Raw genomic sequence first — 24,502 nt, forward strand, 5'->3', positions numbered from 1 at the left:
TGGGAGGAATAGTGCCCCGTCATTGGTGTCAGTGGGAGGAATAGTGCCCCATCATTGGTGTCAGTGGGAGGAATAGTGCTCCATCATTGGTGTCAGTGGGAGGAATAGTGCCCCATCCTTGGTGTCATCCATGTTTGTTCGGTCGGTGGGTTGGAAAGCATTGGTCAGCTCAGCAGTTGCCAACTTCATATTTTACTTGGCGCCAGTTTGTTTATTTTTTGGGCTGCTTGTCCTGATTTCGCTCACCGCTCTGATTGGACGATTGCTCTGCGCTCTGCACGGAGCTGACACTACAGATTGTGCCGGTTCCTAAATGCTCGCTTGGCGTGTCCACCATTCATTGCCAGGAAGACACGCAATCCACACTGACTGCCGATAGGTCCAAGACCTCCGCAGCTGGAGGGTCACAAGGCATGCTGGGACTTGTCTTCAAGCTGGCCTCCTCATTGGCTCCTCTGCCGATAATAGTCTGAATTCGATCCTTTCTTTTACAACAAAGGGGGCCATAGGGGTGTAAATGGTCATGTGACCAGCGGGGAAGGAGTTTCCGAAGTGCATGTGGAGCCCAGAGGGGCGTTCATTGTTCCAGCTGCTCTTCTCACCTTCCCCCGGCTGGCATAATATTAGGTGTGGACCGAGCAATGGGAGCCATTGAGGAAGAAACAAACTCCATGCAACGCTCGCATGCACTGCGCCGCTCATTGAATCGCTGACTCCTGCCTAGTGTGTACCCCCTTCTAAATTCGGGGCCCCCCCATGGTGGTGTAGTAGCACACGTGTGTTAGCGCGCCCTGCAGTTCACATGAACGGTCAACGGGAGGCCATTTTTCGCGTTGAGGTCAACGGGAGGCCATTTTTGCGTTGAGGTCAACGGGAGGCGATTTTTCGCATTGAGGTCAATGGGAGGCGATTTTTCGCATTGAGGTCAATGGGAGGCGATTTTTCGCATTGAGGTCAACGGGAGGCGATTTTTTGCATTGAGGTCAACGGGAGGCGATTTTTCGCATTGAGGTCAACAGGAGGCGATTTATGCATTGAGGTCAACGGGAGGCGATTTATGCGTTGAGGTCAACGGGAGGCGATTTTTTTTTTTTGCATTGAGGTCAACGGGAAGCTGTTTTTGCATTGAGGTCAACGGGAGGCGGTTTTTGCGCTGAGGTCAACGGGAGGCGGTTTTTGCGCTGAGGTCAACGGGAAGCGATTTTTGCATCGAGGTCAACGGGAGGCGATTTTTGCATCGAGGTCAACGGGAGGCCATTTTTGCATTGAAGCCGATGGAAATGCAGAAGCCAAAATCGCACCTCTGGTAAAGTCGCACTCAAACCTCAATTCTGTTCACACAGAAACGCATGCATAAATCGCATTGAGATTTCAGCACACGTGTGAATCCAGGGTCAAGCGCATTATGCTAAGGCAGCCTATTAATTTGAATGGCCTACGCCTCGAACTCCACCAAAAAGATGTGCATGGTACCATTTCTTGCATTGAGGTCAACGGGAGGCCATTTTTGCTTTGAGGTCAACGGGAGGCCATTTTTGCTTTGAGGTCAACGGGAGGCCATTTTTGCTTTGAGGTCAACGGGAGGCCATTTTTGCTTTGAGGTCAACGGGAGGCCATTTTTGCTTTGAGGTCAACGGGAGGCCATTTTTGCTTTGAGGTCAACGGGAGGCCATTTTTGCTTTGAGGTCAACGGGAGGCCATTTTTGCATTGAGGTCAACGGGAGGCCATTTTTGCATTGAGGTCAACGGGAGGCCATTTTTGCATTGAGGTCAACGGGAGGCCATTTTTGCATTGAGGTCAATGGGAGGCGATTTGTTTTTTTTTTTTTTTTGCCTTTTTTCTTGCCTTTTTTTTTTTGTTTTGTTTTTTGTTTTTTGTTTTTGCCATTTTGTTTTCTTTTCTCTTATGGAATTGGGTACCAGAACCATTGTTTTTCCACTGCTAGTTACTCTTTTATGACATCGGAAAAGTACAAGTTTCTACATTGTTTCAGTTTGCTGTACAATACTGTGCCCCCCCCCCCTCCTCCTTTCATGTGACAGTTGGTACAGAAGCCTGATACAGGCCCTCTTATGACCACTGAGAATGGCCCATTGTTCCGGAGGAAGGAAGGCCTGGTACCTCTAATCCATTCATCCATCTCCTGACCACTGCGAGGATTTAGGGATTACTCCGGGAGGGCTGGAGGAGAGGGCTGTGACAAGTAATCCAATTACTGATCTGTCTTCTGCTCTGAAGGCTCCGGATTAACCCCGTCCATGCCGCGGCTGGGTGACCAATCCTGGAATCTGCCGGATTAACCCCATCTATGCCGCGGCTGGGTGACCAATCCTGGAATCTGCCGGATTAACCCCGTCCATGCCGCGGCTGGGTGACCAATCCTGGAATCTGCCGGATTAACCCCATCTATGCCGCGGCTGGGTGACCAATCCTGGAATCTGCCGGATTAACCCCGTCTATGCCGCGGCTGGGTGACCAATCCTCCTGGAATCTGCCGGATTAACCCCCTCCATGCCGCGGCTGGGTGACCAATCCTCCTGGAATCTGCCGGATTAACCCCCTCCATGCCGCGGCTGGGTGACCAATCCTCCTGGAATCTGCAGTCCTCCTTTGTAATGGCCAATTCTGCTTCTGTAGAGGGGTGGGGGAGGGGAACAAGCAGGCCCTTTAAATTGGAGATTTGCTGGGTGCTAATTGCAGCATTTCTTCCTAGGCCGGGATGGCCAGGTATGTTCCTGGGGGCGGGGCTGGGGAGGCTTGTAGTTCCATGCTGAATTCTGCAGGTTTTGCCTAAAGTAGTAGTGATGTGATATCTGGCGGGAGAAGCCACAGATTGCAGCGGGGGAAGCCGCAGATTGCAGCGGGGGGCACCCAGAGCTCCCTGCTGGACAGGTATGGAAGGGGCGGCTGGATGGAATGTATTATACTGGAGGTAGGGTCTCTGTAGAACACACTGTGGTGGGTGCCTGTCCTGGGGAGGTCAGCTGCTCTGAGTGCATTGGAAAGCATCCTCCAGGCGGCTGCGCGCTGTTCACCGCAAAGCATCCTCCAGGCGGCTGCGCGCTGTTCACCGCAAAGCATCCTCCAGGCGGCTGCACGTTGTTCACTGCAAAGCATCCTCCAGGCGGCTGCACGTTCACTGCAAAGCATCCTCCAGGCGGCTGCACGTTGTTCACCGCAAAGCATCCTCCAGGCGGCTGCACGTTGTTCACCGCAAAGCATCCTCCAGGCGGCTGCACGTTGTTCACCGCAAAGCATCCTCCAGGCGGCTGCACGTTGTTCACCGCAAAGCATCCTCCAGGCGGCTGCACGTTGTTCACCGCAAAGCATCCTCCAGGCGGTTGCGGGTCGTTCACCGCAAAGCATCCTCCAGGCGGCTGCGCGTCGTTCACCGCAAAGCATCCTCCAGGCGGCTGCGGGTCGTTCACCACAAAGCATCCTCCAGGCGGCTGCGGGTCGTTCAACGCAAAGCATCCTCCAAGCGGCTATCATCCTCATTGCATTTATACATCTTTTGCACCTCGAATATGTGAAATATTTGACACGACATTCGCTTCATTCACCCCTCTCCCGGCCCTTTAAGTGGATCAGAATGCCAGGAGGTGGAGGCAGGCGTTCTGATCATGTGATTGGCTGTTAACCCCCCTTAACACTTGCGCCTCCTGGCCCTGTAAGGGGTTTCTAAAACTGGGGTGGGGTTTATGATCATGCGACCGTTGTGATTGGCTGTCACAGCAGGTCACATGATCAGAAAGCTCCCAATCACAAGTAGCAGTCGGGAGCTTTCCGTTGGGGCGGGAGCGCGCAGGGCACGCACTCTCTGCACAGGTTTGGTACGCATATAGGCGACGTCCCGGCATCAAGGCCCGCCCCGCTGAGAGGTCGCATACAGCGCGAAGGAGTGCACAGCGGTCACATGATTTGGAAAGCTCACCGTCGCCAGTACTGAACTTGCTATTTTGGTCATTCCGGGCGTACACAATAGATATCCTTCTACTCTGCGAACATCTTTTCTATTTTACAAAAATGGGTATTGTGTTGCGTTTTTGTGCATTCAAATTCATGTATTTTTTGCAAAATATTTGCGTTTGAAAAAACCGCTGCGCAAATACCGTGAGACGTTAAAATTGTAACACCCGCTATTTTATTCTCTAGGGACTCTGCCTAAAAATGCATTTTATTTGGGGGTTCTAAGCAAATTCCTAGCAAAAAAAACAACATTTTACTTGTAGGAAAGTAATGTCAGAATTGGTCTGGGTGGCAGAGGGTGAAGGCCATTCTATTGGTTACATTGCCATCTTCCCTGTATAGTAGAAGTAACCCTTTGTCATGGTTTTGTCTCCACAGATCGATCGATTAGAAGGTGGTACTCTGTCCCAGGCATCCAGTATGGTGTCCTCAGGAACAGATGGCATGCTGGCCCAGGATGTGGATGTATCACCCGATCCTCAGCGCACCAAGGCCGCCATCCTGCAACTGCAACAGAAGATCCTTAAGCTAACCGAACAAATCAAGATCGAGCAAACCGCCAGAGACGACAACGTGGCTGAATACCTGAAACTGGCCAACAATGCCGACCGGCAACAGGGCGCCCGCATCAAGCAGGTGAGACGCACGGCCTCTCCAAACATAGGCAGACTAAGAAGAAGCCATGGCGGCGGCTGGCCATAGAGGTGATCAGAGACCAGATCATCTCTGATCACCTCTATGATCTTAGAGCAGGGTTGGGCAATTGTGGCCCTCCAGCTGTTGGTGAACTACAAGTCCCATGAGGCATTGCAAAACTGATAGTTACAAGCATGACTCCCAAAGGCAGAGGCATGATGGGACTTGTAGTTCACCAACAGCTGGAGGCCCACAGTTGCCCACCCCTGTCTTAGAGGATCGGAGCGACGTCATGATGTCACTTCCGGTCTAGGGTGGAAGTAAACAATTTTTTTTTTTTAAAGCAAAAGATCAAAAATGTATTTTTTTTTATGTTTTTCTTTTAAAGGTAGAGGAGAGACCCCAAATATCTTCATAAAGAGGACCTTGCATTCTTTATTTCTATTACAAGGGATGTTTACATTCCTTGTATTAGGAATAGAAGTGATTAAAAAAAAAATCATTTGTTTACATTCCTTGTATTATGATTTTTTTTATCACTTTTATTCCTTATACAAGGAATGTAAACATGATTTTTTTTTTTTTTTTCGTTTTTATTCCTAATACAAAGAATGTAAACAGGAATAAAACTGATCAAAAAAAAAATCATGTTTACATTCCTTGTATTAGGAATAAAAGTGATAAAAAAAAAACATAATACAAGGAATGTAAACATAGGAAAAAAAGTGATAAAAAAAGTCATATGTTTAAATTTTTTGTATTATGATTTTTTTAAATCACTTTTATTCCTATGTTTACATTCTTTGTATTAGGAATAACGATTAAAAAAAAAAAAAAAATGATGTTTACATTCCCTGTATTAAGAATAAAAGTGATTTTAAAAAATCGTAATACAAGGAATGTAAACATATGCTTTTTTTTTTTTTTTTTTAACCGCTTTTATTCCTAATACAAAGAATGTAAACATAGGAATAAAACTGATCAAGAAAAAAATCATATGTTTACATTCCTTGTATTAAAAATAAAAGTGATTAAAAAAAAATCATAATACAAGGAATGTAAACACAGGAATAAAAGTGATTGAAAAAAAAAAAATCATGTTTGCATTTTTTGTATTATGATTTTTTTTATCACTTTTATTCCTAATACAAGGAATGTAAACATATGATTTTTTTTTAATCACTTTTATTCCTATGTTTACATTCTTTGTATTAGGAATAAAAACGATTAAAAAAAAAAAAAAATCATATGTTTACATTCCATGTATTAGGAATAAAAGTGATAAAAAAAAAAAAATCGTAATACAAAAAATGTAAACATAGGAATGAAAGTGATTAAAAAAAAAAATCGTGTTTACATTCCTTGTATTAGGAATAAAAGTGATAAAAAAAATCATATGTTTAAATTTTTTGTATGATTTTATTTTTTATCACTTTTATTCCTAATACAAGGAATGTAAACACGATTTTTTTTTTTAATCACTTTCATTCCTATGTTTACAAAAGGACATAGTAAAAAAATAATTAAAGCGCACCCCCCCCCCCTCCCCTTCCCTCCGTGCTTGCGTGCAGAAGTGAACGCATACATATGTCGCGCACGCAAGTGTAAACGGTGTTCACAGCACACATGAGGTATCACGTTCGAGCGAGAGCAATAATTCTAACGCTAGACCTTTTCTCTCACTCTAAGTAGTTAACCTATAAAAAAATTTTAAAGCATTTCCTGTGGAGATTTTTAAGTATTTCAGTTGGTCTACAGAGTGCGCAATTTTAAAGCATGACATGTTAGGTTTTGTGGGTTTTTTTTTTTTTTTTTTATTCATTAAAGTATTTTTTCCACAAAAAAAATTGTTTGAAAAAACGCTGCACAAGGACCATGTGCAATTAAATAAATTGTATCCATCACCATTTTATTCTCTAGGGTCTTTGCTATAAAAAAAATATATAATTTTTGGGGGTTCGAAGTAATTTTCTTGCAAAAAAAAAAAACTGATTTGTTTTTTTTTTTTTTAAACAAAAAGTGCCAGAAAATTCTGGGTCTTAAATTGGATAAATTCTCTGTAGCCTTCGCTACAAATTGTATACGACGTGTGTTCCAATCAGGTCGTCTGAGTGCTGCTCTCCCAGGCATCCAGTATGGTGTCCTCAGGAACACATGGCATGTTGGCCCCAGATGTGGTGGATGGTACACCTGATCCTCAGCGCACCAAGGCAGCCATCCTGCAAGTGCAGCAAAAGATCATTAGGCTGACCGAACAAATCAGGATTGAGCAAGATAACTATGTGACCGAATACCTAACCAACCATGCAGGGGCGGACTGACAACTCATGGGTCCCCCAGGGAATAGGGGATCATGGGGCCCCTGTGTCCTTGCCCAAACTCAAAAAAGCCTATGAAAAAGGTACCAGGGGCATCTCATGGGGCCCCCTACTGACCCCGGGCCCAGTTTCCAAATGGTCAGTCCGCCCCTGCACCCATGCCTACCGTCACCTGAACACAATCATGGCAGCCAATGGTGGTCTTTGTTGAAGAGTGTTTAGGCATGGCCATGCCCGGCCCGTTGGACGGTGGCTACGTGTCCCTCCGCTGTAGCTGTGCTCAGATGCTGGAAGCTACAGAGAGCCTAGAGCTTCCTGACCTCCTATAAAAATAAAGCAGACATTCCGTCCTCAGCCTGAAAGAAGGGACTGCTATCCGAATGGGTTGGATTGGACTACAAAGCGAACGTTAATATCAGGGATGACAAATTTGCTTTCAATCTAGGAGCCAGCTAAAAAAGTTAGTAGCCAGGTGCCCGGCATTGCATGTTCGGGGCATTGGGCAATCGGAAAGTTTACAGCCCTGTACGGTACCTTCAAAAAGTATTCATACCCCTTGAAATTTTCCCCATTTTGTCACGTTGCAGCCAAAACCGTCAATGTATTTTATTGGGATTTGATGGACCAACACAAAGTGGCCCATAATTGTGAAGTGGAAGGGAAATGAGAAATGGTTTTCAACAGTTGTGACCAATAAATCTGAAAAGTGCAGCGGCATTTGTATTCGGCCCCCCGGAGTCAATACTTTGTAGGACCCCCTTTCGCTGCAATTCCAGCTGCAAGTCTTTTTGGGGATGTCTCTTTGCACATCTAGAGAGGGACATTTCTGCCCATTCTTCTTTGCGGAATCCCTCATGCTGTCAGATTGGATGGAGAGCGTCTGGGAACAGCAATTTTCAGGTCTGGCCACAGATTCTCCGTTGGATTTGGGTCTGGACTGTGACTGTGCCATTCTAACACATGAAGATGCTTTGATCGGAACCATTCCATTGTAGCTCTGGCTGGATGTTTCGGGTCGTTGTCCTGCTGGAAGGGGAACCTCCGCCCCGGTCTCAAGTCTTTTGCAGACTCTAACAGGTTTTCTTCTAAGATTGCCCTGTATTTGGCTCCATCCATCTTCCCATCAACTCTGACCAGCTTCCCTGTCCCTGCTGAAGAAAAGCATCCCCACCCCATGATGCTGCCACCACCATGTTTCACGGTGGGGATTGTATGTTCAGGGTGATGTGCAGTGTTAGTTTTCCGCCACACATAGCGTTTTGCTTTTAGGCCAAAAAGTGTAATTTCGGTCTCATCTGACCAGAGCCCCTTCTTCCACATGTTTGCAATTTGCGAGAAGCTATATGGGGGACACAGCAAATGGGAATTCTTTCTTTCTTTCAACAATGTCTTTCTTCTTGCCACTCTTCCATAAGTCCCCGGCCACACTGGATGCAAATTGGCATGCGATTTGCATGCCATGCCACGCCACGTGCAAATCGCACCCTGTTGTCCGCAGTTAGAGCAGTCATATTGGTGCAGTTCCGACTTGGTTGGATCCGCACCAATTTCTCAAGTAGGACATGCAGTACTTTTGGTGAGGTTTCCATAGACATCTGTGTCAGATGTCTTGCAAATCCCACCTGAAATCTGCATGCCATCCGACTTTTGAAATCGTCTTGGTAGGTTTGCGGTTGTGCCATACTCTTTCCATTTTCGGCGGATGGATTGAACAGTGCTCTGTGAGACGTTTAAAGCAGGGTTAGGTTATAAAGAAAATTATTCCACAACTTTATCCATGACCTGTCTGGTGTGTCTTGGCCTTCATGATGCTGTTTGTTCTAATATTCTGTAACAAACCTCTGAGGGCTTCACAGAACAGCTGTATTTATACTGAGATTACATTACACACAGGTGGACTAATTAGGTGACTTCTGGAGGTAATTGGTACCACTAGATTGTAGTTAGGGGTATCAGAGTAAATGGTGTTGAATACAAATGCATGCCACACTTTTTACAGATTTGTCACAAATGTTGAAACCATTTCTCATTTTTTTTCCACGTCACAATTTGGTTGGTGTATCACGTAAAATCCCCATAAAATACATTTGTTTTTGGTTGTAACATGACAACATGTGGAAAATTTTAAGGGGTATGAATACATTCAAAGCACTGTATATTCAGAAAAGAGACATTCCAATGAAGAAAAGAGACATTTCCATATAGCAAAGGGACATCCCCATATATTCAGCAAAGGGACATCCCCATATATTCAGCAAAGGGACATCCCCATATATTCAGCAAAGGGACAGCCAAAAAACACCAGCTGAGTTCACAGGTATAAGAATTGTGTGGCAACAATGTAGCACCTACACATTCAATGGGCAGGCCAGTATACAAAAGCTCCCCTCGTCCTCGACACCGACCAACTAAGCTCCGATCCAGGCTCAGTGATGAAAGATGCGACCCATTTGTCAGTTTGAGTGAACCGTATTCAGCCACTGATCACGTGACCACGACACCCCGCCCACCCACTGCCGCTGGCCACACAAAAGAAACTTTAGCAGAGTGGGCAGCTCAGGACACCAGTAGCACAGTCAAGGAGTGACAGACTGAGTGAGCGCACAGCACACTCAAGAGTCGGGACAGCGGGCACAGAACAGTGAATGGACTGACAGCCCAGGTGCCAGGACACATTTTCTTGCCTCCTGGTGGCCCGGATTTGCCGAGCCATGGCTAATACCATGTATCTTAAGAAGGTGCTTGCATCTGCTTTGAGCTTGTTCTGGTGAGCCATGGCAAAGGGCTGATGCATTTGCTCCCCAGAGTTGCCCTCCTGAAGCCAGGCTTTTTATATACATCTTTTTATCTTTCCTTCAGGTATTTGAGAAGAAGAACCAGAAGTCATCGCAGACCATCCTGCAGCTGCAGAAGAAGTTGGAGCATTACCACCGCAAGCTGCGTGAGGTGGAGCAGAACGGAATCGCACGCCAGCCCAAGGACGTGCTGCGGGACATGCATCAGGGACTGAAAGATGTTGGAGCCAGAGTTACAGGCTTCAGCGAGGGTGTGGTGGACAGTGTACGAGGGGGATTGTCGAGTTTCTCTCAAGCCACCCACTCGGCGGCTGGAGCCGTGGTGTCAAAGCCCCGGGAGATCGCGTCCTTGCTGCGCAATCGGTTTGGCAGCAACGAAAACATTCCATCCCTGGACGATCCGTCTGGTTTTTCTTCCACCCAAGGGGAGGACGTAACTCAGGGCAAAAGTCTGTCCACCTTGAACGCCTTCCAGGCCAGCCCGAAGTACGGCAGTGAAGAAGATTGTTCTAGCGCTACTTCTGGATCACTTGGAGCCAACAGTACCAGCGGAGGACCTGGTGGAGGAGGGGGAGGCGGAGGAAGCTCCCGAACCAACACCTTGGACATGCATGGAGGACTGATGGGATTCGAAGTGGTGATGCAGGAGATCCAGGAAATGCGCGAGACTCAAAACCAGCTGGAGGAGTCCCTGGAAGGGTTAAGGACTCAGTATCGAAGCGATTACTCCTTCATCCTACAGTCCCTGCAGGAAGAACGGTACAGGTAAGACTAGGCCGAAACAACAGTCCAAATATTCTGCAGTGTTTAATTTGTGGGGAGTGGGGAAGGGTTCGTTTTTTTTTTTTTATTGCTGTTTGTGACCCCACTGGTAAATTTCCCCTAATTACCTGTTAGATCAGGAAGTCAGGAAATTGACGTGACTCAGGGCAGAAGCCTGAACACCACCTAGGCCAGCCCAAGGCACGGGAGTGATGATTTCCCTAGCGCTACTTCTGGATCACATGGAGCCAATAGTACCAGCGGAGGACCTGGTGGAGAAGGGGGAGGTGGAGGAACCTACCGAACCAACACCTTGGACATGCATGGAGGACTGGTGGGATTTGAAGTGGTGATGCAGGAAATCAGAGACTTGCAAGACTCAAATAGCTAGGAGTCCTGGAAGTAGTAAGGATTCAGTATCAGAGCGATTACGCCTTTGTCCTATAGTCCCTGCAGGAGGAGCAGTACAGATGAGTCTAGGCCAAAACAACAGCCCAAATACTTGGGGGGAGAGGGGAAGGGTAAGCGTTTTTTAATTGCGGTTTGGGACCCCACTTGGAAACTTCCTATTAGTTTAAGAAGATTGCTGTAGCATTACTTCTCAATCACTGGGAGCCAACTGTACCAGTTGAGGACCTGGTGGAGGAGGTGGAGGTAGCTCCCAAACCAACTCCTTGGACATGCATGGAGGACTGGTGGGATTCGAAGTGGTGATGCAGGAGATCGAAGAAACTTGCAAGACTCATATAGCTAGGAGTCATGGAAGTAGTAAGGATTCAGTATCGGAGCGATTATTCCTTCATCCTATAGTCCCTCCAGGAGGAGCCGTACAGATGAGTCTAGGCCAAAACAACAGCTCAAATACTTGGGGGGGGGGAGAGGGGAAGGGTTAGCTTTTTCATTGCAGTTTGGGGCCCCACTTGGAAACGTCCTATTAGATCAAGAAGATTGCTGTAGCATTACTTCTCGATCACTGGGAGCCAACAGTACCAGTGGAGGAGGGGGAGGTAGTTCCCAAACCAACTCCTTGGACGAGCATGGAGGACTGGTGGGGGAGGTGGAAGTAGCTCCCTAACCAACTCCATAGAGGACTGGTGGGATTTTAAGTGGTGAAGCAAGAGATTGGAGAAACTCACAAGACTCAGTCCCTGCAGGAGGAGCCGTACAGATGAGTCTAGGCCAAAACAACAGCCCAAATACTTGGGCTGGAGAGGGGAAGGGTTAGCTTTTTTTTAATTGCAGTTTGGGGCCCCACTTGGAAACTTCCTATTAGATCAAGAAGATTGCTGTAGCATTACTTCTCAATCACTGGGAGCCAACAGTACCAGTGGAGGAGGGGGAGGTGGAGGTAGCTCCCAAACCAACTCCATGGAGGACTGGTGGGATTTGAAGTGGTGGAGCAAGAGATCAAAAAACTCACAAGACTCACAGTCCCTGCAGGAGGAGTGGTACAGGTAAGTCTAGGCCAAAACAACAGCCCAAAATATTTGGTCATTTTTTTTTATTTTGGGGGAGTGGGATTTAGTTTTTTTTTTTTGTTTTTTTTTTATTGCTGTGCGGGACCACACTGGACGGGACCACACTGAGAAACTTAGACCTAGAAATGATAGGAAATCTCTCCAATGAGGAGTCAAAAAACATGTTTTTTTAGATTAAAATAAGGAAGGCTTAGACCAGGGGTGGGCAAACTTTTTGACTTGAGGGCCGCAATGGGTTCATATATTGGACCCGGGGGCCGGACCAAGAGTAGATGAATGATGTGTATGTGTCATCCATAGTAAGTATAGTAATATTCCCCCATAGTAAGCATAGTAATTAATCCCCCATAGTAATTCATCCCCCATATAGTAATTCATCCCCCATATAGTAATTCATCCCCCATATAGTAATTCATCCCCCATATAGTAATTCATCCCCCATAGTAATTCATCCCCCCTATAGTAATTCATCCCCCCTATAGTAATTCATCCCCCTATAGTAATTCATCCCCCCTATAGTAATTCATCCCCCCTATAGTAATTCATCCCCCCTATAGTAATTCATCCCCCATATAGTAATTCATCCCCCATATAGTAATTCATCCCCCATATAGTAATTCATGCCCCATATAGTAATTCATGCCCCATATAGTAATTCATCCCCCATATAGTAATTCATGCCCCATAGTAATTCATGCCCCATATAGTAATTCATCCCCCATATAGTAATTCATGCCCCATATAGTAATTCATGCCCCATATAGTAATTCATCCCCCATATAGTAATTCATCCCCTATATAGTAATTCATCCCCCATATAGTAATTCATCCCCCATAGTAATTCATCCCCCATATTAAGTCCCCAATCCCCCCTGTGTCAATTCACTTACCTTTGCTCCGCGCGTTCCTCTCGCCGTGTTCCCGCGCCGTTCCGGTGTAGCATGAAAATCTGTCTCCTATGAGGATCTGTCCCCCTCGACGTATCTGCGCATGTGCCAGTTTCAGGCATTAGCAGCCGATCGGCGATCTCCGGCACATGCGCAGATACGTCGAGGGGGACAGATCCCCATAGGAGACAGATTTTCATGCTACACCGGTCTTCAGGGCGGACTGTGAGAGGAGCCTAGCTCCCCTCGCGTTCGTCACGCTGCCCCGCCTACACACATCCTGACAGTATCACGCTCCGCGGGCCGGATTAAAAGGTCCGCCGGGCCGTATACGGCCCGCGGGCCGTAGTTTGCCCATTGCTGGCTTAGACTGTATATCCCAGTGACACCCTCTCTCCTCATCCCTTACCCTGTTGTCACAGATACAGGAAGTCAGAAGAAACTTCCTAAAAGAGGTCACAAGTAATTAAAAACATCACTGAAGTATTTTTAGGTCCTAAAGCTAGTTATGGCTGATTTGGGTATTAAAGTGGACCTTCACCCTAAAGGTTATATTATGCTGCCCTGTCTTCTCCCCCCTCCTTTACAAATAGACAACAAAAATACTTTACCCTCCCACCCCCTCCCACAAGACTCACATCTGCGTATGCGCCGGCTCCCCCCAGCCATCTGCACATGTGTAGTGTTTTCCAGGCACACGCAAAGACTGCTACCAGGGAAGTCCAAACCATCACGTTCCTGGAAAACAGGACCCATCCAGTGGTGAAATATTGCCCATTGAGTGGTATCTGAGCGCCACCTGCTGGTTATACAGCATATGACCTCCTTAGTGGACACAGCTCGATGCAGTTGTAATACACTCTGTGACGAATAAAGCTGCAATCGCAATAAACGCGTGATTGTGTAGCGCTTGCAAATGTTCAGTTCATGTGTGGGACTTCAGTGTTTATATAGACAATACACAAGAGATTTGGACGTTTTCGGAAACTTCCAGAAGTTTTAACCACTTGCCGGCCGCACACTGTAGCTTTACTGCTACAGTGCTGGCCGGCTGCACAGAATCACGTGTATGTATATGTGATTCTGCTTCTCAGGGTAGTGGGCGCGCGCACGTCCACCTGCCTGCCCGCGCTGTCAATGGCTCTTTTACACGCCGATCGGTGGGTCCCGGTCAGTGAAAACACAGCTGGGACTGCCAATCAGAGCAAGTGACAGGAGACAGACTTCTCTACTGACAGGGATGTGCCGGTTTTTGTCTCCCTGCAAAACAGGTAGGCAGAAACGATCACATCCCTTAGTAAAACAGCACATATTGCACACATTATACATGGGTTAGGCACCAGGTAACCCTTTGATTGCCCCAGATGTTGACACTGGGCAGGAAGGAGTTAACATCTGGGGCAATCAAAGGGTTACCTGGTGCCTAACCCATGTACAATATGTGCTGTTTTACTAAGGGATGTGATCGTTTTTGTCTCCCTGCTTTGCGGGGAGACAAAAACCGGCAAATCCCCATCAGTAGAGAGATTTGTCTCCTGTCACTTGCTCTGACGATCGGCAGGAAAAAGCACTGACACTACTAATGACACTGGGCACGAAGGAGTTATTAGTAGTGTCAGTGCTTTTTCCTGCCGATCGTCAGAGCAAGTGACAGGAGACAGATCTCTCTACTGACGGGGATTTGCCGGTTTTTGTCTCCCCGCAAAGCAGGGAGACAAAAACAATCACATCCCTTAGTAAAACAGCACATATTATACATGGGTTAGGCACCAGGTAACCCTTTGATTGCCCCAGATGTTAACGCCTTCCTGCCCAGTGTCATTAGTAAAGTGTCTGTGCTTTTTCCTCCTGATCGTCAGAGCAAGTGACAGGAGACTGATCTCTCTACTGACAGGGATGTGCCGGTTTTTGTCTCCCTGCAAAACAGGGAGACAAAAACGATGACATCTTAGTAAAACAGCATATATTGCACCCATTATACATGGGTTAGGCACCAGGTAACCCTTTGCCCCAGATGTTAATTCCTTCCTGCCCGGTGTCATTAGTAGAGTGTCTGTGCTTTTTCCTGCCGATCGTCAGAGCAAGTGACAGGAGACAGATTTCTCTACTGACAGGGATGTGCTGGTTTTTGTTTCCCTGCACAGCAGGGAGACAAAAACTATGACATCCCTTAGTAAAACAGCACATTTTGCACCCATTATACATGGGTTAGGCACCAGGTAACCCTTTGATTGCCCCAGATGTTAGCTCCTTCCTGCCCAGTGTCATTAGAGTCTCTAGTGCTTAAAAAAATAAAAAAGCACAATCTCTCTATTAGTGTGTCTGGTGATGTCCGTGGTGTCAGTATGCCTGCTGCATTATCAGAGTACTAGTATAGGTTGCTGGTCGCCATTACGATTTAAAAAAATAATTAAATTCCAGTATATATATCCTCATTTGTAGATATCATGACTTTCACACAATCCAACTAATCTACACATATTGGGTTTTTTTTTTTTTTTTCAACCAAAAACATGTAGCGGAATACATTTTTGGCCTACATTTATGAAGATTTTTAATTTCTTTTATTGAATATGCTTTTTAGCAAAAAGTAAAAAAAAAAAAAAAATTTTGTTTTTCAAACTTTTTGGCCTTTTTCCTTTTTTATAGCGCAAATTTAAAAAAAAAAAAAAAAAAAGCACAATCACTCTACTAGTGTCTCTGGTGATGTCCGTGTCTGTATGCCTGCTGCACTATCACAGTCCCACTATAAGTTGCTGGTCACCATTACTATTTAAAAAAATAAATAACTAAATTCCGGTGTATATATCGTCTTTTGTAGATGTCATGACGTTCACACAAACAAATTAATATACACATATTGGGATTTTTTTTTTTTTTTTTTTTTTTTTGAACCATGTAGCAGAATACATTTTGGCCTACATTTTTATGAAGATTTTTAATTTTTTTTTATTGAATAGGTTTTATAGTAAAAAGTAAAAAATAATAAATATTTTGTTTTTCAAACTTTTTGGTCCTTTTTCCTTATGAAGATTTTAAATTTTTTTTATTGAATAGGTTTTTTTTAGTAAAAAATAATAAATATTTTGTTTTTCAAACTTTTTGGTCCTTTTTCCTTATGAAGATTTTAAATTTTTTTTATTGAATAGGTTTTTTTAGTAAAAAGTAAAAAATAATAAATATTTTGTTTTTCAAACTTTTTGGTCCTTTTTCCTTATGAAGATTTTAAATTTTTTTTTATTGAATAGGTTATTTTAGTAAAAAGTAAAAAATAATAAATATTTTGTTTTTCAAACTTTTTGGTCCTTTTTCCTTATGAAGATTTTAAATTTTTTTTATTGAATAGGTTTTTTTTAGTAAAAAATAATAAATATTTTGTTTTTCAAACTTTTTAGTCTGTTTCCTTTTATAGCGCAAAAAAAAAAAAAAGAAGCGCAATCACTCTATTAGTGTTTCTGGTGATGTCCATGTCAGTATGCCTGCTGCACTATTTAAAAAATAAAATAAATTCTGGTATATATATCATCATTTGTAGATGTCATGACTTTCACACAATCCAATTACCGTATTTGCCGGCGTATAAGACGACCCCCCTACTTTTCCTGCTAAAATTTAGTGTTTGAGCTATACTCGCCGTATAAGACTACCCCTCTTCCAATGCACACCAGTGGCAGGAATCGTGCCCCATCATTGGTGTCAGTGGGATGAATAGTGCCCCATCATTGGTGTCAGTGGGAGGAATAGTGCCCCATCATTGGTGTCAGTGGGAGGAATAGTGCCCCATCATTGGTATCAGTGGGGGGAATAGTGCCCCATCATTGGTATCAGTGGCAGGAATAGTGCCCCATCATTGGTATCAGTGGCAGGAATAGTGCCCCATCATTGGTATCAGTGGCAGGAATAGTGCCCCATCATTGGTATCAGTGGGGGGAATAGTGCCCCATCATTAGTATCAGTGGGGGGAATAGTGCCCCATCATTGGTGTCAGTGGGAGGAATAGTGCCCCATCATTGGCATTAGTGGCAGGAATAGTGCCCCATCATTAGTATCAGTGGGGGGAATAGTGCCCCATCGTTGGTATCAGTGGGAGGAATAGTGCCACATCATTGGTATCAGTGGCAGGAATAGTGCCCCATCATTGGTATCAGTGGCAGGAATAGTGCCCCATCATTGGTATCAGTGGGAGGAATAGTGCCCCATCATTGGTATCAGTGGCAGGAATAGTGCCCCATCATTGGTATCAGTGGCAGGAATAGTGCCCCATCATTGGTATCAGTGGGAGGAATAGTGCCCCATCATTAGTATCAGTGGGGGAATAGTGCCCCATCATTGGTGTCAGTGGCAGGAATAGTGTCCCATCATTGGTGTCAGTGGGAGGAATAGTGCCCCATCATTGGTGTCAGTGGGAGGAATAGTGCCCCATCATTGGTGTCAGTGGGAGGAATAGTGTCCCATCATTGGTATCAGTGGCAGGAATAGTGCCCCATCATTGGTATCAGTGGCAGGAATAGTGCCCCATCATTAGTATCAGTGGGGGAATAGTGCCCCATCATTGGTGTCAGTGGGAGGAATGGTGCCCCATCATTGGTGTCAGTGGGAGGAATGGTGTCCCAACATTGGTATCAGTGTGGGAGGAATAGTGCCCCATCATTAGTATCAGTGGGGGAATAGTGCCCCATCATTGGTGTCAGTGGGAGGAATGGTGCCCCATCATTGGTGTCAGTGGGAGGAATGGTGTCCCATCATTGGTGTCAGTGGGGGGGGGGGGGGAATAGTGCCCCATCATTGGTGTCAGTGGGGGGGGGGGAATAGTGCCCCATCATTGATGTCAGTGGGGGGGAGGAATAGTGCCCCATCGTTGGTGTCAGTGGGAGGAATAGTGCCCCATCGTTGGTATCAGTGGGAGGAATAGTGCCCCATCATTGGTATTAGTGGGAGGAATAGTGCCCCATCATTGGTGTCAGTGGAAGGAATAGTGCCCCATCGTTGGTATCAGTGGGAGGAATAGTGCCCCATCGTTGGTATCAGTGGGAGGAATAGTGCCCCATCGTTGGTGTCAGTGGGAGGAATAGTGCTCCATCATTGGTATCAGTGGGAGGAATAGTGCTCCATCATTGATATCAGTGACACCAATGATGGGGCACTATTCCTCCCACTGACACTTGCTGACCCTGTTCTCGTATGGTGCTGCTGCAGCCAGCATATGTGGTTGCAGCAGCACCTCTACACTGACCACTTACCTGCTAGTCCTGCAGTCGATTTTCGCGGGGCCGCTCGGCTCCACCCCCTCGCCAGTGATTGGCCGCCTGTGTGCCTTTCCTGAGCTACAGTTCTGGCGGCCAATCACTGGTGAGGAGGCGGAGCCGAGCAGCCGCATGAACATCCAGTGACTGAACTGAAGGCGCAGCCGCGCTTCCTGGACCGGATCGTCGTTGGACCGGAACCAGGTAAGAAACAGCCGCTGCCCACCCCTGTACTTAGTGTCCCTTCCATTGGGGGAAGGGGGGGGGGGGCGGCGGCAACGCGCCGCCCCCCTAAAAAGTGTCAGTATGCCGTATACCGGCGTATAAGACGACCCCCGACTTTTGAGAAGATTTTTAAGGGGTAAAAAGTCGTCTTATACGCCGGCAAATACGGTAATATACACATATTGGGATTTTTTCTTTTTTAACCATGTAGCAGAATACATTTTGGCCTACATTTAAGAAGATTTTTAATTTTTTTTAAATTGAATGTTTTATAGTAAAAAAGTAAAAAATAAATATTTTTTTTGTTTTTCAAACTTTTTGGTCTTTTTCTTTTTATAGTGCAAAAAAAAAAAAAAAGCACAATCACTCTCTTAATGTCTCTGGTGATGTCCTTGTCAGTATGCCTGCTGCACTATCACAGTCCCACTATAGGTTGCTGGTCGCCATTACTATTTAAAAAATAAAATAAATTCCGGTATTTATATCATCGTTTGTAGATGTCACGACTTTCACACAAACCAATTAATATACACATATTGGGATTTTTTTTTTAACCAAAAACGTAGCAGAATAAATTTTTGATCTACATTTATGAAGATTTTTAAATTTTTTTTTTTTTTTTTTTATTGAATGTTTTATAGCAAAAAGTAAAAAATAATAAATATTGTTTTGTTTTTCAAACTTTTTGGTCTTTTTCCTTTTATAGCGCAAAAAAAAAAAACCCCCCAGTGTTTAAAAAGATCTCTTGTGTATTATAAGGAGCATTTACAATTTTTTTTTTTTTTGTGAGTGCAAATTAAAATAAATGAATCCTGCCACTGACAATGTGGGTTTCTACCCCCCCCCCCCCCCCCATATCAGGTGTGAAAGGCTGGAAGAGCAGCTGAACGACCTCACAGAGCTCCATCAGAACGAGATCCTCAACTTGAAGCAGGAGCTGGCCAGTATGGAGGAGAAGATCGCCTACCAGTCGTACGAGAGGGCGCGAGATATCCAGGTAATCCATGAAGGGTGTTGTAGAGATTCCTGTAAAACTCCAGGCAACTAGTGAATTTAAAGGGGGGAGTATTGTATTTGAGGCTTTGCAGAGTGGGTGTGGTCTCTGAAACAACGTATCCCATCAGGCTTCAGTAACAGGAGGCGGAGTTTATTTTATTATTTCTCGAGCGTGTTGAATATGTTATAATAGCATATACAGTGAAGGAAATGCGTATTTTCTCCCCGGCTGATGTTGAATGTTCGCCCCTCACACAGAAATGATCGGTCTAACAATGGAATGTTCGCCCCTCACACAGAAATGATCGGTCTAACAATGGAATGTTCGCCCCTCACACAGAAATGATCGGTCTAACAATGGAATGGCCGCCCCTCACACAGAAATGATCGGTCTAACAATGGAATGTTCGCCCCTCACACAGAAATGATCGGTCTAACAATGGAATGTTCACCCCTCACACAGAAATGATCGGTCTAACAATGGAATGTTCGCCCCTCACACAGAAATGATCGGTCTAACAATGGAATGTTCGGTGTAACACCGAGAGACAGAATACAACAAATTCAGCAGAAATGCGTCTAACAAATGATGACTGATCTGCATGTTCATGAGGGACATAAGGATTTGATCCCCTATCATTCAGCAGGATTTCTGGCTCCCAGGTGTCTTTCATACAGGTAACAAACTGAGATTAGAAGCAGTCTCTTAAAGGGAGTGCTGCTAATCTCATTGTGTTACCTGTATAAAAGACACCTGTCCACAGGAGCCATCAAACCATCAGATTCCAAACTCTCCACCATGGCAAAGACCAAAGAGCTGTCCAAGGATGTCAGGGACAAGATGGTAGACCTACACAAGGCTGGACTGGGCTACCAAACTATGGCCAAGCAGCTTGGTGAGAAGGTGACAACAGTTGGTGCAATCATTCACAAATGGAAGAAACACAAAACAAGTGTCAGTCTCCCTAGGTCTGGTGCACCATGCAAGATCTCACCTCGTGGAGTGTCAATGATCATGAGAACAGTGAGGAATCATCCCAGAACTACACGTGAGGATCTTGTCAATGATCTCCAGGCAGCTGGGACCACAGTCACCAAGAAAACAATTGGTAACACACTACGCCGACAAGGACTGAAATCCTGCAGTGCCCGCAAGGTCCCTCTGCTCAAGAAAGCCCATGTCCAGACCCGTCTGAAGTCTGCCACTGAACATCTGAATGATGCAGAGGAGGACTGGTGGGAAGTGTTGTGGTCAGATGAGACCAAAATCCAGCTCTTTGGCATCAACTCAACTCGCCGTGTTTGGAGGAGGAGGAATGCTGCCTATGACCCCAAGAACACCATCCCAACTGTGAAACATGGTGGTGGAAACATTCTGCTTTGGGGGGGTTTTTCTGCTAAGGGGACAGGACAACTGCACCCCATCAAAGGAACAATGGACGGGGCAATGTACCCTCAAATCTTGGGTGAGAACCTTCTTCCCTCAGCCAGGACATTGAAACTGGGTGGTGGATGGGTGTTCCAGCATGACAATGACCCGAAACACACGGCCAAGGCTACAAAGGAGCGGCTCAAGAAGAAGCTCATTATGGTCCTGGAGTGGCCTAGCCAGTCTCCAGACCTTCATCCGATTGAAAATCTGTGGAGGGAGCTGAAAGTTCGAGTTGTCAAACATCAGCCACCAAACCTTAATGACTTGGAGAGGATCTGCCAAGAGGAGTGGGCCAAAATCCCTCTTAAGATGTGTGCGAACCTGGGGGCCAACTCCAGGAATCCTCTGACCTCTGTAATTGCCAACAAGGGATTGGCCACCAAGTACTAAGTCATGTTTTGTGAAGGGAATCAAATCCTTCTTTCCCTCATGAACATGCAGATCAGTCATCATTTGTTAGACGCATTTCTGCTGAATTTGTTGTTGTATTCTGTCTCTCAGTGTTACACCGAACATTCCATTGTTAGACTGATCATTTCTGTGTGAGGGGCGAACATTCCATTGTTAGACCGATCATTTCTGTGTGAGGGGCGAACATTCACCATCAGCCGGAGAGCAAATACGCATTTCCTTCACTGTACAAAAAAAGAAAGTTGCACTTCTTGAGGGCCATCTACATTTGTTCTCAGCTACAAAGCCTCCAAAATATGTTTCCCTCACTGAGGACTCTCCCAAGCTGAGCCATTAGGTGACCCATTTTTTTTTTCCATCTCTCCTGCAGGAGGCGCTAGAGGCTTGCCAGACCCGGATTTCAAAGATGGAACTCCAACAGCAACAGCAGCAAGTTGTCCAGCTGGAAGGTCTGGAGAACGCCACGGCCAGGAACCTACTAGGCAAACTCATCAACATCCTGCTGGCGCTCATGGCCGTGGTCCTGGTCTTCGTCTCCACTGTGGCCAACTGTGTTGTCCCGCTACTAAAGACCCGCGGTCGGACGTTAGGGACGGTCCTCCTAGTCCTGGTGGCCGCGCTGCTTTATAAACACTCAGATTCCTTATCCGAATACCTGGAACGACTACTGTCGCCCCCGAGATAACCACGCTCCCCCCCGACACAAACTGTGAAATAAGTGGGTACAGTCTTCGGTCTGGTGAATCAGGAAGAACCCATCGACCTGATGGCGGTGGTGGGTGGGGGGGGGGGAGAGGGTGTTGGCAGTGATGCCGATTTTTTTTTTTTTCCATCGAGTTTTATCCGAGGTCACTCGAGAGTTGGAAAACCGCCAATTCGCACTGCCCCGCCTTCCTCACGCCTTACAACCCAGGAAGGCTGCTATGGGCGCTTTCAACACCCCTCCCCCGCGATCTAAAAGTCGGAAGTCACTGGGGCACGTAGAGGGGGCTGCGAGAGTGTACTGTTTACATAGAATGAAAGAAGTTTTGAACTTTTTGTTTTTTTATTTGAGGGCGCTTTGTGCCCGCCGACTGAAGGAGAAAACTACTGCGTTGTTTTTAAAATTTTTTTTTTTTTTACCCCCCCCCCCCCCTTGCGTTTACTTGGACCTTCCCTTGCTCAGACCCACTCCCCTGGCGCCAAAACCCCACCTCCCCCCCCCCCCACTCCCTGGACTTCAGTACTGTGCCTTCAGGGTCTGTGACAAAAAAGGGGGCAACTCTGACTTCAGCAAGAAATGCCGGAAGCCCCCTGGAGCTCGGACAGTTTGCATTGCGACAATAAGGCACAGCAACCTGCTTTCTGCCACATCCGCCTGACCCGGAAAAAAAAAACCATCAACTTTACCAAGTGCCTTACTGCTTCTGTATCCCAGGGGAGTGGGGGAGGGGAAGCCGGACATTTCTGCACCTTCAAAATGCTGAGGTCAACAGGTGGTACCGCGGTCCAAGGGGGTCCAAACTGCCTTTACACTGAAACTCTGGACTTTCTCCCATCCCCCCCCCACCCTAACCCCTTTTCTTTGCAGGAGCTGAGCCGCGGCACCCCCCCTCAGCCAGCACTAACCTCCCGCCGCTGCGGCGGCGGACAATCTGGCGCTACCACTCCAAGGGGGGAGGGGACTGTTGTTCTGAAACGCCATCTATAATTCAGCTTGGCCCCCTTTGCTGCTCAGGATGTCACCAGTTTTAACGTCTAGCGTCTGCTTTCCTGACTCCTCCCCTTACAAACTGCGAGCAGTATTCTACGGTTCATGGCGCTAGAGGCGTGCCGGACACAAAACTCAACGACGGAACTCCCAACAGCAGCAAGTTGTCCAGCTGGAGGGTCTGGAGAACGCCACGGCCAGGAGCCTGCTAGGCAAACTCGTCGACATCCCGCTGGCGCTCGCGGCCGCCGCGGTCCTTCGTCTCCATTGCGGCATCCCACTGCTGAAGGCCCGCGGCCGGACGTTAGGGGCGGTTTTTTTATTGAACTTTTTTTTTTTATTTTGAAGTCGCGTCGTGGCCGTCATTTGTCAGAGGGGTCGTCCAGCTCCTCTGGCAGAGAGCGGCTTGCATACAACTGGCCGCACTTTGAAAAGAGATGCTCATGCTGCTGAGAGCCACTGGGGGGGCGCTGTTGTGTAGTTGGGAGATGTGGGAGATTTTTTTTTTTTTTTTTCTGTTTTTGTTTTGTTTTTTGGAAGAAGTACTGATTCGGTACCGTTGCTGTAAGTGTTTATCTCCGCCAGGAGGTTTAATATTTGAATTAATTTTATTTGGAGTGAGAGGGCAGGGCTCGTTGAATAAATGAGTAATGTTTTTAAACTAAAAAAAAAAAAAATTGTGTGTTGGCTTTCTTTTTTTTTTCCTGATTTTATGTTTTCTTTGGGATGATTCAATAAAGCTCTAATGCCTGCGATCCTGATATGGAGCCGGGGGTCATAGGGCCTCATTCACACAGGTATACCACCGCATACTCCCATGTGAAACCAGGACGTGTCCCCCTGACCCTTGGTCGGGGCCCTTCCCTCCGAGCAAAGTGGCGGAACGCCAGGGACCGGTCGCAAGTGCGACCTTTGTGACCCCGGTAGTTCTGCAACTGGTGTCAGTAATTTATTTTTAATTTATAAAAAAATCCCATTTTCACTTTTTTTTTTTTTTTCTTAATTTTATGCAAAAAATGTTTTGGGGGCCCGTTGGGGGGCTTTGCTGAGATATCAGGGGGTCTAAACCGACTCCTGACATCTCACCTTTGGGACCTCCACTCTCCTGTCCAATCTCCTCCACTTTCCTGTCCAATCTCCTCCACTCTCTTGTCCAATCTCCTCCACTCTCTTGTCCAATCTCCTCCACTCTCTTGTCCAATCTCCTCCACTCTCTTGTCCAATCTCCTCCACTCTCTTGTCCAATCTCCTCCACCTTCCTGTCCAATCTCCTCCACCTTCCTGTCCAATCTCCTCCACCTTCCTGTCCAATCTCCTCCACCTTCCTGTCCAATCTCCTCCACCTTCCTGTCCAATCTCCTCCACCTTCCTGTCCAATCTCCTCCACCTTCCTGTCCAATCTCCTCCACCTTCCTGTCCAATCTCCTCCACCTTCCTGTCCAATCTCCTCCACCCTCCTGTCCAATCTCCTCCACCCTCCTGTCCAATCTCCTCCACCCTCCTGTCCAATCTCCTCCACCCTCCTGTCCAATCTCCTCCAATCTCCTCCACCCTCCTGTCCAATCTCCTCCAATCTCCTCCACCCTCCTGTCCAATCTCCTCCACCTTCCTGTCCAATCTCCTCCACCTTCCTGTCCAATCTCCTCCACCCTCCTGTCC

The 24,502-nt window shown here is 46.4% G+C and overlaps 1 protein-coding gene across 1 annotated transcript; it reads left to right on the plus strand.

Moving 5' to 3' along the window:
- Window positions 1-4,352: 4,352 nt before the first annotated feature.
- TMCC1 (transmembrane and coiled-coil domain family 1) lies at window positions 4,353-23,670 on the plus strand. The gene is made up of 4 exons (XM_089664820.1): window positions 4,353-4,606; window positions 9,784-10,484; window positions 19,176-19,311; window positions 21,524-23,670. The coding sequence occupies exons 1-4, from the start codon at window positions 4,391-4,393 to the stop codon at window positions 21,836-21,838; spliced, it is 1,368 nt and encodes a 455-aa protein (XP_089520946.1). The 5' UTR covers window positions 4,353-4,390; the 3' UTR covers window positions 21,839-23,670.
- Window positions 23,671-24,502: the final 832 nt, after the last annotated feature.

The sequence above is a fragment of the Staurois parvus genome, unplaced genomic scaffold (genome assembly GCF_062004578.1).
Source record: "Staurois parvus isolate SC_StPar_1 unplaced genomic scaffold, SC_StPar_1.0 ptg002057l, whole genome shotgun sequence".
NCBI classification, from domain to species: domain Eukaryota; kingdom Metazoa; phylum Chordata; class Amphibia; order Anura; family Ranidae; genus Staurois; species Staurois parvus.